General features: G+C 36.3%; 1 protein-coding gene across 2 annotated transcripts in view; it reads left to right on the forward strand.

Annotated features, from left to right (window-relative positions):
• LOC113113619 (protein diaphanous homolog 1-like) overlaps positions 1-12,744 on the forward strand; it is a 94,903-nt gene that overhangs the window by 29,491 nt on the left and 52,668 nt on the right. The window contains exons 16-17 of one of the 2 annotated variants that reach the window (XM_026279927.1): positions 5,438-5,552; positions 5,673-5,681. In XM_026279927.1, the coding sequence (XP_026135712.1) occupies positions 5,438-5,552; positions 5,673-5,681 (124 nt within the window). The remainder of the gene's footprint in view (positions 1-5,437; positions 5,553-5,672; positions 5,682-12,744) is intronic. The other variant, XM_026279929.1, reaches the window with a different exon arrangement.

A 12,744-nucleotide genomic window follows, 5' to 3' on the forward strand; every position in this document is an offset into this window, starting at 1 on the left:
AAAAGTTGAGATGTTTTTAACTCGATGCGGGGCGGACGCGCCTGGAAAAAACGAGCTCGTCGCACCGCGTGTGCGTCAATGTTAAGAGTGCGCATACCATGCGCCTACATTTGAAATCACGAACTTGAGTGCGCATAATATGTGAATGGTCCCTTATGCATGTTTGTGCGCCATGCTCGTGATTGTTGTGTGTGTGCTTGTGACTGACAGACAGCCTCTGCGGTGCACATGAGAGATCTCACAGATTTCACAGACAAACGTCTTAATATGATCGCAAATTAGAAATGTTTGGTAAGATAAAATGTGCACGATAACATTAAGCAAATCTCTTCGCCATCGTCACTCTTTATTATCAAGCGGGAGTTTTCATACTGTTATATCTGTACGTGTGTACCTGTATTGCATTATACCAAATACACAACATAATGTTCTTGATTCCCAACTTTGATTCATCTGTTTCAAAGAATCTTTCAAAACTCTCATTCATATTTAATAATACTTTTGCTTTTTTATTGTTGTTAAGGTGCACACAAATTAAATAGATTAAATATTCTATCTTGTTCATTGGTTCCAAAAGTGATTTTTATTTTTATTTTCCTTCATGCATTAAAGGGGTGGTTCATTGCGATTTCATTGTTTAAACATTAGTTAGTGTGTAATGTTGCTTTTTTGAGAATAAAAAAATATTTGCAAAGTTACGAAGCTGAAAGTTCAGTGCAAACAGAGATATTGTCTTATAATTTTTAACAACTTTTTTTTTTTTTTTTTTTTTTTTTTTCTGGCAGTTTAATGCCTACAAAAACGTCTGGTAGGGACTTCAATGAGTTACTTCCCGGGTTCTTGACATCACAAACACAGATAAACCCTGCCCTCTGGAAAAGGTAGCAAAGGGGCGAGGCCATGCTGCACTGCTTTAGAGAAGAGGAAGAGAAAACTAGAGGTGCACATATAAATCTGTTCATATATGAATCGCGATTCTGTCTTCTGACGAATCTAATGTATTCACAAGTTTAAAAATTAATGTTTTAAACCAGCAGGTCTTAATACTGTTCCACACGTCCCCCTGCTCTGCACACACTCTGAATCTCTTTCACACACACACACACTTCCATTCTCTCATTCAGCTCAGCTCAGCTCCAGCAATGAACTGTTACAATAATACACTTATTTTCACATTGCTATGAGAAGCATTAAACATGGACCAGCGTGCAATTACCGTACTGTATTAAAGCTTTAATCTGGATAAAACCATATATTAAAAGTCAACATAAGCAGTAGCATTTAACTACTGCTAATAACAACATATCGAATAGTATGAAACAACAACAAACCAAAAACATAGGCCTACCGTTAACAGCCGTCCTTGCATAGGTTCTGCACGATCCTCTTCAATAATATCCTCTGCTTCACAATCAGGCGCAAACTGATAAACGATATTAACAATGCCATTGTACCTTACCATACAAGCTTAGTACATGTCGCTGGGAGAGGGGCGGGACATTTAGACGAGTACTAGAGGGGGTTTAGCCTAGGGATGGGCATTTTCCGCAAATATCACATTCGGATATTTGAGCTCACAAAAAACGAATATTCGTTTATTTAAATTAAGTTTAATGAGACAGACGTTATTTTTCAGTAACATTTATTGTTTCCGTCATTTTTGAACAAGCTTACACACAATAAGCTTGAACATTACACATCGTGTTTTGTAGCTGAAAACCTTTAACAATGCGTGCAAACAAACAAAAGTACAGATTAAAAGCAAAAAATAAATAAATAAATAAATGAACAAAGAAAAAAACGTAAAGCAGCCTGCAGCAATTAGACTATTGTAGAGAATGTAGCTTACACTTAACTTTGAAACTTTGAAACTGTCAGCAAATCTTTTTTGCTTTTTTTCTTGTTAAGAAATACGGCATGTAAACACGATCGGAGGAAAGTCGGCTCCTTAGTCTGTTAACAATAAGGCCAGCCGCGGAGAAAACGCGCTCTGATGGCACAGACGTTGGTGGGACTCACAAATAACGGTGTGCTAAGCGAATACGTTTTGTGAAGCGCTTCGTGTTTTCGTTTCACCACTGAATGGGATCCTCATCCGGTGGAGTACATGGCTCCAGCAATAACTGTTCCCACTTTTTTCGGCTGGACTCTCTGTAATCATCGCTGAAGAACTGGCTCAGCCTTTTCCGACGAGTGAGCCTTTCATCCTCTTCATCGTTGGTGATGGCGGCTGCATCTGCACCACTCGCATCAAGGAAAATGTTTTGACAATGTTCAAAGAAGTTATTTTTCTTAGTTCTCTCATGTTTTCATCAAGAAACCTGAGATGTTTGTGCAGAGGGTCTTGGGCAGACGCGAGAAGAGGAGTTTCAACTGCATTCTCCAAGTTAGCGGTTGTTATTCGTTGCTTGAGAGATGCCGCAACAGTGTTCTTCAATTCGGTCACTTTCTGTGATTCTCCATGGCATATTTGAAGTACTGAAGAAGACCGCAGTTCTTATTCATTAATTATTTTTTGCTTGCATACATATTCAAATATGCCATGGAGAATCACAGAAAGTGACCAATTAGGTTTTTTATAGGGACTTTTTTTTTCTTTTCTTTTTTATGGCAAAGAAAAATTTAGCGTAATTCGAATATAATTTTTTTTATCGAATAATTAGAGCAGAACGAATATTCGAATGTTCGACTATCCGTGCACACCCCTAGTTTAGCCAATCACAACACACTGGGCTACCTAACCAATCAAAGCCCATTGCCTGTTTCTAAGGGAGGAGCTTCATAAAAGAAGGAAATGATCAGCTTGTTTCTCAGAGAAGGGACAGAGCCGTTTGGGATAAAGGTTAATTATGTGAAAAGCCATGTTTTTTTTTTTTTTTTTAAACGAAGCATTAACACATGTTAGACTGCACCTTGGGAAGTCGTGGCCTAATGGTTAGAGGGTTGGACTCCCAATCGAAGGGTTGTGAGTTCTAGTCTCGGGCCGGATGGAATTGTGGGCGGGGGGAGTGCATGAACAGCTCTCTCTCCACCTTCAATACCACGACTTAGGTGCCCTTGAGCAAGGCATCGAACCCCCAACTGCTCCCCGGGCGCCGCAGCATAAATGGCTGCCCACTGCTCCGGGTGTGTGCTCACAGTGTGTGTGTTTGTGTTCACTGCTCTGTGTGTGTGCATTTCGGATGGGTTAAATGCAGAGCACAAATTCTGAGTATGGGTCACCATACTTGGCTGAATGTCACTTCACTTCACTTCTATTCTAAACACAATCAAGCCTAGAAAAAAAAAAAAAAACACTGGCCCACCCCTTTAATCATTTTGAATCTAATTGACTGCAGTGGCTGTTACTCTGACTGGGGAAAACACATTTTAGAATATTTTAAATACACTACTGTTCAAAAGTTTTGGGTTGGGAAGATTAATAAGTGTCTTATGCTCACCAACGCTTTAAATGATCAAACACTAAAATATTACTACTATTTAAAATTATTTACAATTTATAAGTATTTACAATTTAAATTTATACTTTTTTTTTTTTTTTTTTATTTCAGCATCATTACTCCAGTCTTCAGTGTCACATGATCCTTCAGGAATCATTCTAATAAGCTGATTTGCTGCTCAAGAAACCTTTCTGATTAGTATCACTCTTGAAAACAGTTCCTGCTTCATATTTTATTCTGTAGAAATAGTGATGCAATTTATTTTTCAGGATTCTTTGAGTAAGTTCAAAAGAACAGCATTTATTTGAAATGTAAATCTTTTGTGGCATTATAAATGTATTTATTATCACTATCAGTTTAATGCATTCTTGTTGAATAAAAGTATTAATTAGTTTCACTCACTAAAACTTTTGAAAACTTTTGAACAGTAGCCTACATGCATGAATCAAGATATATTTATTATTAAAAAAAAAACTGTGACACCCCCCTCCCCCACTATATGGCTTAGCCGTATTAGATAACAGAGCCACAGGACCATAAAAGACAGAATGATGGACATTAGAAAGGTCTGTGCGATGTGCATTAACAGCCAGAGAATGATAGAATTACAGAGGCAGCGAGTGTTTTTTTTTTTTTTTGGTCTGGTCGTCCCAGCTTGCATTGGGACTGTGTCGCCTTTCCCTCCTTTGTGCGTAAAATCGGGATCCGTTTTAATGAGTTTCACCCTCTTTTCTTCTCGGTCTATTATCATATTCTGTCTTCCTCTAATCCATGTTCTACATTTCTCATTCTGTCTTTGGTTGGTGTCTGAAGGCGGTTAGTCAGAGGAGCAGCGCTCATATCCTGACAGCTTGTTCGCTGCTGTTAAACTCATTTTACTCCCAAGACTTGCAGCGTTTTTCTTCTGTATAAATGAGGTTATGAGTTGAGACTGTGATAAAGCGCTCGGTGGCGTTTCATCTTCTCGAATGGGGTGAAGTAAAGCCCCGGACTCCAGAATCACAATCTATGGTCCATTAGTCAGTGCAGCATCTATAAATGAAGGAGAAACACATTTGAACCGCGTGATCGTATCAGCGGCGTCTGCTTAATGATATTGTCCTGATACCAGGGGCGCATTAAAGCAATAAGCCGACTGGACGGGATGATGTTAGGCACAGTGTCGCTGCATAAACGTATTAACAGTAATAATCATGCGAAGCAGTTCCTCTATCATGTGTCATTAGCTTAAGTGTACGATGTTTATGGTTGTGAAACAACATGCTGCATTAATACAGCGCTCGGCTGATGTGCATCACAGGTGTTTGTGTGGATCAGCCAATCACAACAGCTGAAAATGTGACTCGTCCAATCAGATTTGAGATCCGGAACTGTTGCACATGGTCATTCGTGGGGTTTGATCTCATGCAGATGGATAATTTTCTTTGATTTATTGTGTCTCTTGCTGTGTTGTTATTGTCAACTAAAGATGATAAAACAGTTTTGTTCATTTAGATAAAGTTGATATAAAACTAAAGTTAAAGAAAACAAAAACTTGGTTAAAAATGATTCCTTGGCAACTACCTGAAAATTAAAATGAATTAAAGGGCTGGATGGATAGATCAATTTAGATAGATATGATGGATAGATAGATTTAGATGGATATAAATACAAATGACAAAAGCATAAGCAAACAGAAATATTAAAAACGTACAACTTAAATTAAAATTGTATGTAAACAAATGTTACCTATACTATTATAAAGGTTTATGAGAGTATAGATATCTTTCTTGACCGATGTCTTGTGCTCCATTCCTTAACATTTGGAGAGAAAAAAAAATACAAATTATATTAACATGGATGGAAAAACAAGTAAGTGCTGCATATGATTTGGATGGATGCATAGACACATGGATTGATGGATCACTGCTGTTGGTTGATTGAATGATTGATATGGAGGAGATGGCTGGATGTAAATATAGAGGAAAGACGTTATTGATGGGTGTTGTTTGTTGTAGATCGCACCGGAGGATCTGTCTGAAGACAGTTTCTGGGTGAAGGCGAAAGAGGATCGCTTTGAGAACAAGGAGCTGTTTGCCAAACTCACTCTGACCTTCTCCACCCAGACCAAGAGTGAGTAGATCAGCCGTCCTCCAGTCACTTCACACACACACACACACACACACACACCACACACACCGTCACACATTAAACCTGTCTCTCTCTCTCCTCTGTCTGTCTAACTCAACACAGCCTCTAAAGGTAAGAGTCGGCCCTCGCTCCGTGCTTGCGCATCTGTGTATGTGTGTGTGTGTCCACTGAGACACTCATTCTGAGACACTGGGCCAAACATGGGTGACAGAATCCAGGGATGTGAAAGAGATGGGTGTCATCTCAGTGTAGAGCACAACATCAGGACCAGTGCTGAGTTTGATGACAGAGACACGTGTGTGTGTGTGTGTGTGTGTGTGTGTGTTTACTGAAGGAGAGGGGAAATCTCATGAAAATCCACCCCAAAACTAAAAGAAAAACAACAATCAAACACATTGTTCTCTTAAAATGCAAAAACAAACAAAACATGTTAATTGTCATTCTCAGTTCATTATCAATATCATTGCCATATTGAGGTAATTTTAAATATATATGTTTTTATTTTATTGATTATTATTGCTTATTATTTGGTTTTGTTTAAATGTTATTATTGTTTTATATTAAATATTAGATAAAAAATAAATAAAACTGATGAAATTGAAATAAAATAAACACAAATAAACAGTAATATTACAAAAACCTTATTTTGTTTATATACTATTATAAAATATAAATAAAAGTACATAATACTTTAACACTGATTTCTTATTTTGATTTCTTGATATTTGGATGTATTTATTTAGTTGGATATTTAATTATTGCTTTTTTATAATAATTTATTTTTAATAATTAATTTAGAAATATGTTACCATATTTAATTATTTATTGATACATTTTCTTTCTCTTCAGCAATGATTGTTACCCTGACTTATAAATGCATTGCGTTTCTGTGTTATACTGTGTACTTATGCAGTACAACATAATTTTGTAATTGATTACTTGGATCTCAGAAAACAAAGTCAGCACACTAAAGCTCTAAAAAATGCAAAAAAAATTAAATACTGGACTATTATACAGTGCAAACATAACTAAAAGTAGCCTCTTCTTTCAGCAAATGATTATTTCCTATTTTTTTCTTGATATTTTGAGGTGAAATATGACCTGCACATCATCTTGAAGGGTTTCATGAGATTCGCCCAATGTCATATTTTTGGTGACTGTATGCAAAAGCCCCTCATGAATTAGAAATGAGCAAGAAGCAAGTGTCAGGTGTGTGTGTGTGTTTCGTGCCACCTGCTCTTTGTCCTCTATGACTGGCCTTTACAGTTTTATTGCATATTTATATCTGATACGATATACAGCACTGTCTACTTTAACAAGGTGTGTGTTTGTGTGTGCGTGAGGTTTTTAGGTCTGTGTATGTGGCTCAGACCTTCAGCAGATGACCTTCAAAGAGTGTGATGTTGTCATGCATCCGCCACGATCTCTCTCTCTCACACACACACACACACTCCGAGTGTTTTCTGTTTTGAATATGGAATACGAAACCTTGAAATGTCATCTTTGGCAGCTGTTTTCCTCAGGACCACCTGAGCACCGTGTGTGTGTGTGTCCAGCTGTCTGAGTTGATGAAGGATAACCTTTTCTGATATCTGACTGTAAATGAATGCTGCCCTTTCCAGATCTTCCATCTGTCCGATCCTGTCCATAAAACACGAGCGTTTTTGTGTGTGTGTGTCTCCGTCCTTGAGCAGGGTTCTGTTGTTCTCTTCTGTCAGGCGGCTGCAGTCGTATCGCTCTCTCTCTCTCTCTCGTTCTCTCTCTCTCTCTTTCTCTCCTCCAGTCATCTCACTCTCTCCAGCCAAGCAAATGCACGCCACTGACAGCCAGAGCTGACTTCTGACCTCTGCTCCTCTGGTGTGCTGACGGTGGGGTCACAGGTCGATGACCTCTGCAGTGAGGTCATGGCACTGATTGTTGATGTAATGCGACAGGACCTCGAGCGCATGATCTTCCTCTCTCTTTCTGTGGGTGTTTGTTACTGTTGCTCATTCTCACACTGAACTCCCATGGCAAGTGCTTTTAGCAAGTGTTATAAAAAATTACCTCAAAAACATTTTCCACTATGTAGATACACATAGTGGTAACTGGACTTTTTCTTCTCTGCCGTTTTGTATTTTTGGACATTTGCTTGTCTCGGTGGATTTTAGTTGAATTCACTACCAGTCAAAAGTTTTTGTAAGAAAGATTTTGTAAGAAGTCTCTTCTACTCACCAAAACTGCATTTATTTGGTCAAAAATGCAGTAAAAACTGTAAATTATAAAATATTATTAGAATTTAAAATTACTGTTTTTTATTTTTATTATTTGAATATATTTTCAAATAATTTTTTTCCTGTGATGGCAAAGCACATGCCATTTACTAGTGAACACTACAATAATTCATGCACATTAGTGTTGTCACGGTACCAACATTTCAGGATTCGGTACCGAGAAAATCCACGGTTCTCAGGTACAAATTTTGGTACCAAAGCAAAACACAAAAATATTCTAATAAAAAAAAACAAACAAACACTTTTTATCACTAAAAATAAAACCAATACCATTCTTTATATTTATTTACAATTGTGTTTAAAGTTTTTCTACAAGTAATATAATTATGAAAAACATTAAACAAGTTTCACCCAAATTGAATTTGGCTTTTTATAAATAATTAAAATTAAAACATGGAAGAAATATTGTATTACTTATTTCTTTAAAAAATAACATTTTATAATTTTTTCCAACAGTAGTAGCAGTATCACATGCATTCTACTAAATAATAGTAATATTTCTAGCACAATGCCTTTATGTAAAAATTTACTTTTATTTTGAAGGATTACCCGGAATACTTTTAAATTGACACTGGTTTTACTCAAATGAAATGGTAAAATGCTTGTGAAGTGACTCAGAACAGTTCTGGTGATGTTGTTTGTGTGTTTATGTCCTCATTGAGATGCCAGATGCTGAAATGACTGCAAGTGTCACGCGCTTCAGTCTATGAAGTAAACAAAACCGCACATCTCTGCCATTCATTCATTCACACAGAGACACGCAGAACATGCAGGATTCATATTTCAACCAACTTTTACGGCTTAACATTTACATAAAATGGTCCATATGGAGATTTGATTGTATTAATTTATGCTAACTTTGGCAAATTCCGTGACTGTCCATATTAAAATGTAAGTTTCATTTTCATGACTGCATTTTGAGATTCCGTCCGCGTTTTCTGCTTCGAAGAAATCATAGCGCTGTATACTTCAAGAACCTGGTTAACCAGGTCCTCGGTACCACTGGTTCTTAAAGAAACCTGGTACCGTTACATTTACATTTTTTTCGTACGGACTTGGTATCGAAGTACCGGGTTTTTGACAACATGCTTTATTTTTTGTTTTGTTTTACAATTGAATTTTATTTTTCTTGTAATTACAAAAATAATCATGATAAATCAAAAAATGAGTGTTAACTGATAATACTTTTTTTTAAATAAAAATTCAATTTTTATAAATCTCTTTACCGTCTCTTTTGATCAATTTAATGTGTCGTTTTATATATATATATATATATATATATATATATATATATATATATATATATATATATATATATAAATATATATAATTAATAAGTGGATGCATAACACAAAGTGGATGTGTGACTGCAGTATCTTCTATTCTGTGCGCATTATTATCCTGTGCGCCTTATAGTGCAGAAAATATGGTAGTTCATTTTTCTTCCAAAAAAAAGAAAAGCTTGCTGACTCCAAGCTTTTAAACAGTAGTGCATAATAATATAACATTTACATTACATTTAGTCATTTAGCAGACACTTTTATCCAAAGCAACTTACAAATGAGGACAATAGAAGGAACGAAAAAAGAGAATTGATAAACAAGTTTATAACAAGTCTCAGTTAGCTTAACAGATTACACATAGCAAAGTTTCTTTTTTATTTTTATTTTTTGTATAATGAATAAAAAACAAAACAAAAAAACAAAGATGGAATACAAAAAAATAGAAAAGCTAGTGTTAGTTTTTTTTAAAGAAAACAAGCAATTAGTAAATGTATATAGTACATGTGTAAAAGGGACACAATATTTTTTTCTTTTTTTTAAAGAATAGAATTTGAATATAGAGTACTTGAGTAAGAAGGTCAAATAAAGATGGATGAGATGTGTTTTTAGCTGATTTTTGAAGATGGCTAAGGACTCAGCTGCTTGGACTGAGTTGGGGAGGTCATTCCACCAGGAGGGAACATTTAATTTAAAAGTCTGTGAAATTGATTTTGTGTCTCTTTGGCATGGCATAATAAAGTGACGTTCACATGCAAAATGCAAGCTTCTTGAGGACACCTAAATCTGAGATAATGAATTTAGGTAAAGGGGTGCCCGAGCCCATGGTGGTTTTGCTGGCAAACATTAATGCCTTGAAATTTATGTGAGCAAGCTATTGGTAGCCAGTGCAAATTGATAAATAGAGATGTGACGTGTATTCTTTTCAGCTCAGTAAAAATTAATCTTGCTGCCACATTCTGGATTAATTGTAAAGGTTTAATAGAACTGACTGGAAGACCTGCCAAGAGAGCATTGCAATAGTCAGCCTGGACAGAACAAGAGCTTGAACAAGGAGTTGTAAAGCATTTTCCGAAAGAAAGGGCCTGATCTTCTTGATGTTGAATAAAGCAAATCTGCAGGACCGGGTAGATTTTGCCTTATCATCCATCCTAACTGCAAGGTTTTTGGCTGTTTTTGAACGAGATATGGTTGATGTGCCTAACTGGATGGTGAAACTGTGATGAAACGATGGGTTTGATGGAAACATAAGCAGTTCTGTCTTGGCAAGGTTGAGTTGAAGGTGATGGTTCTTCATTCAGCAAGAAATGTCTGTTAGACAAGCTGAGATGCGAGCAGTTATCAGCGAATCATCAGAATAGAATGAGAGGTAGAGTTATCAGTCATAGCAGTGATATGAAAAGCCATGTTTCTGAATGACAGAACCTAATAATGCCATGTAAACAGAGAAGAGAAGTGGTCCAAGAACTCAGCCCTGAGGCACCCCAGTAGTTAGATGTTGCGACTGTAATATACACTGTTTTATTTTATTAAAAGAGCAATAATTACTAAAATGGTATAGAAATACTTCAACTGTTAAAACATCAGTACAAAAAATATGTAATAGAAGAGCAATACATTTCTGTTTTAGGAATAATAAATAAAGGCTCAGACAGCACAGTTTAATCTAATAAGAAAATACATTGACTGGTCCAAAAAAAAGATGCATTAGATAATGTTCAAATTTGATGCTTTTTAATGTTTTTTTCTTATGGTATCAAAATGGTGTCAAATATTGATATGTTTAAATGTATTGGCTTTACGCTAGAAAATTCAGTATTGTGGCAACACTGTATTATACATTTCTTTCCATTTCAGAACAGTTTCTGTGTTCACGCTTACAATGCACTGCATTCAAAGCATGTAAATACTTTGTTTTCTAATGCCTTTTGTGATCTTTTCTTTGCTTTTGCTTGTGGATTATGACAGATTTTTTAATTTTCAAAATTTTTCAGTCCATTTTTGCTGATAATATATAGTGGAAGTGCAGTTTTTTGTTTAATTAACCTGGAATAGATGGCTTATGTCACTTGTCTCTTTAAAAAAAATCACACCTTGTTAGGATGCGATGCATAAATATTTAAATACAGCACTTATCTCAACATGAATGATTCATAAAATCATGTGTATTATTGAGGAATGATGTGATGTTACTTTACTAAGTGATCAGAGACACCATTTTCAACTGCAGGAACAGAAAACAAGTGAAAAAAAAAATCTCATAGATCCACACGGAAAGAACTGAATTATATCTACAGACTTGAGACCACCTAGCAACCACCCAGAATCGCATAGCAACAGCTTGGCAAACACATCGTGCATCATGGCAGTGAATTTTGCACAAGCACTTGATTTCATTGAAAAATATAAAAATGTAGATTGCCTCCACTGATCACATTTATAGTCACTTTTGAAGGCATTTTCAGGTGCTTTTAAGGAGCTGTGTGAGTTTTGATGACTGAACTTGTTCAATTGCAAAGAGAGAGAGAGAGAGAGACTGATGGATGCAGCATATTTTTTATAGTCTGCAGATGGAGACCGGTTTTATTTTCCTGCAATTTTCCCTCTATTTTATGCGATTAAAAGTGAGTGAGGTTTGTTTCACGGCTTCGCTGTGCGCGTTTTATTGATTGGCTTTCTCTGTGTGTCTTGTTGCGAGTCTTTTAATGTTGCTCTCCATCTCGCTGGCGGCCTGCTTTTCCCGTCTCCACGGAGACCAGCGAGTCCCTCAGGAACTCGTTCACGGCTCCCGGCAGCCGCTTCAGCCCCTCACCTCTGCTCTCACACACACACGACTCCTCTGATGTATATAGCGACCTACTTTATCATCCCTCACACACACACACCAACACACACACTCGTGCCTGGTCTCATCTCATATCAGTCCCTGATGTCCAGACGCACTTAGAGTTATAAACCCAGAGCCACAAGTGTGACAGCAGAGGACACACACATACACAGCTCTCACTGTATTATAGTGTGTACAAGTCATGTCAGAAAGATCATATTTGAGTTAAAGGCACATGAACACCTTATAGCCACACAAAGCCTTAATTATGAGTTTGAAACACTGAACTTTTCCATGTCATTAAAAAAACGTTGGATGTGATATTCCTTAGTCAGGTTAGTGCCGTATTTTTTAGAGGAATGAAAGCAAGGCTGTGAGGCACAGAAGTACAGTGGTTTAGCTACATTAGCTGACAAAACATATAAGTGGAAACTCCCAAAAAAAGTTTTGAATCAGGTTTTGAAAGTTGTGAGTTGTCGAGAATTGGTACAAATTGTGTAATCCAAATGTTTATGCACTTTCAGGAAGAAAGAAGCATTTTAGACATTAAGAAGAATTAAGGTGTATTTATTTATTTTCATTTATTTGTTTAATGTAGTTATTTATCAGTTGTATATACAGTATATACTGTATATACAAGTCAAAATTTATGTGTATATATATACAGTATTCAATATTTGAAGTTGATCAAAAAAGTTCATTGAAGAATCCTAATACAAGAATGCATTTTGGGTCTAGGACAACTATGAAAGGTTTTGATCCAAATGTTGACTACTTGTGTGTGTGTCTGTGTG

Source organism: Carassius auratus, chromosome 14 (genome assembly GCF_003368295.1).
Source record: "Carassius auratus strain Wakin chromosome 14, ASM336829v1, whole genome shotgun sequence".
In the NCBI taxonomy this organism is placed as follows: Eukaryota; Metazoa; Chordata; class Actinopteri; order Cypriniformes; family Cyprinidae; genus Carassius; species Carassius auratus.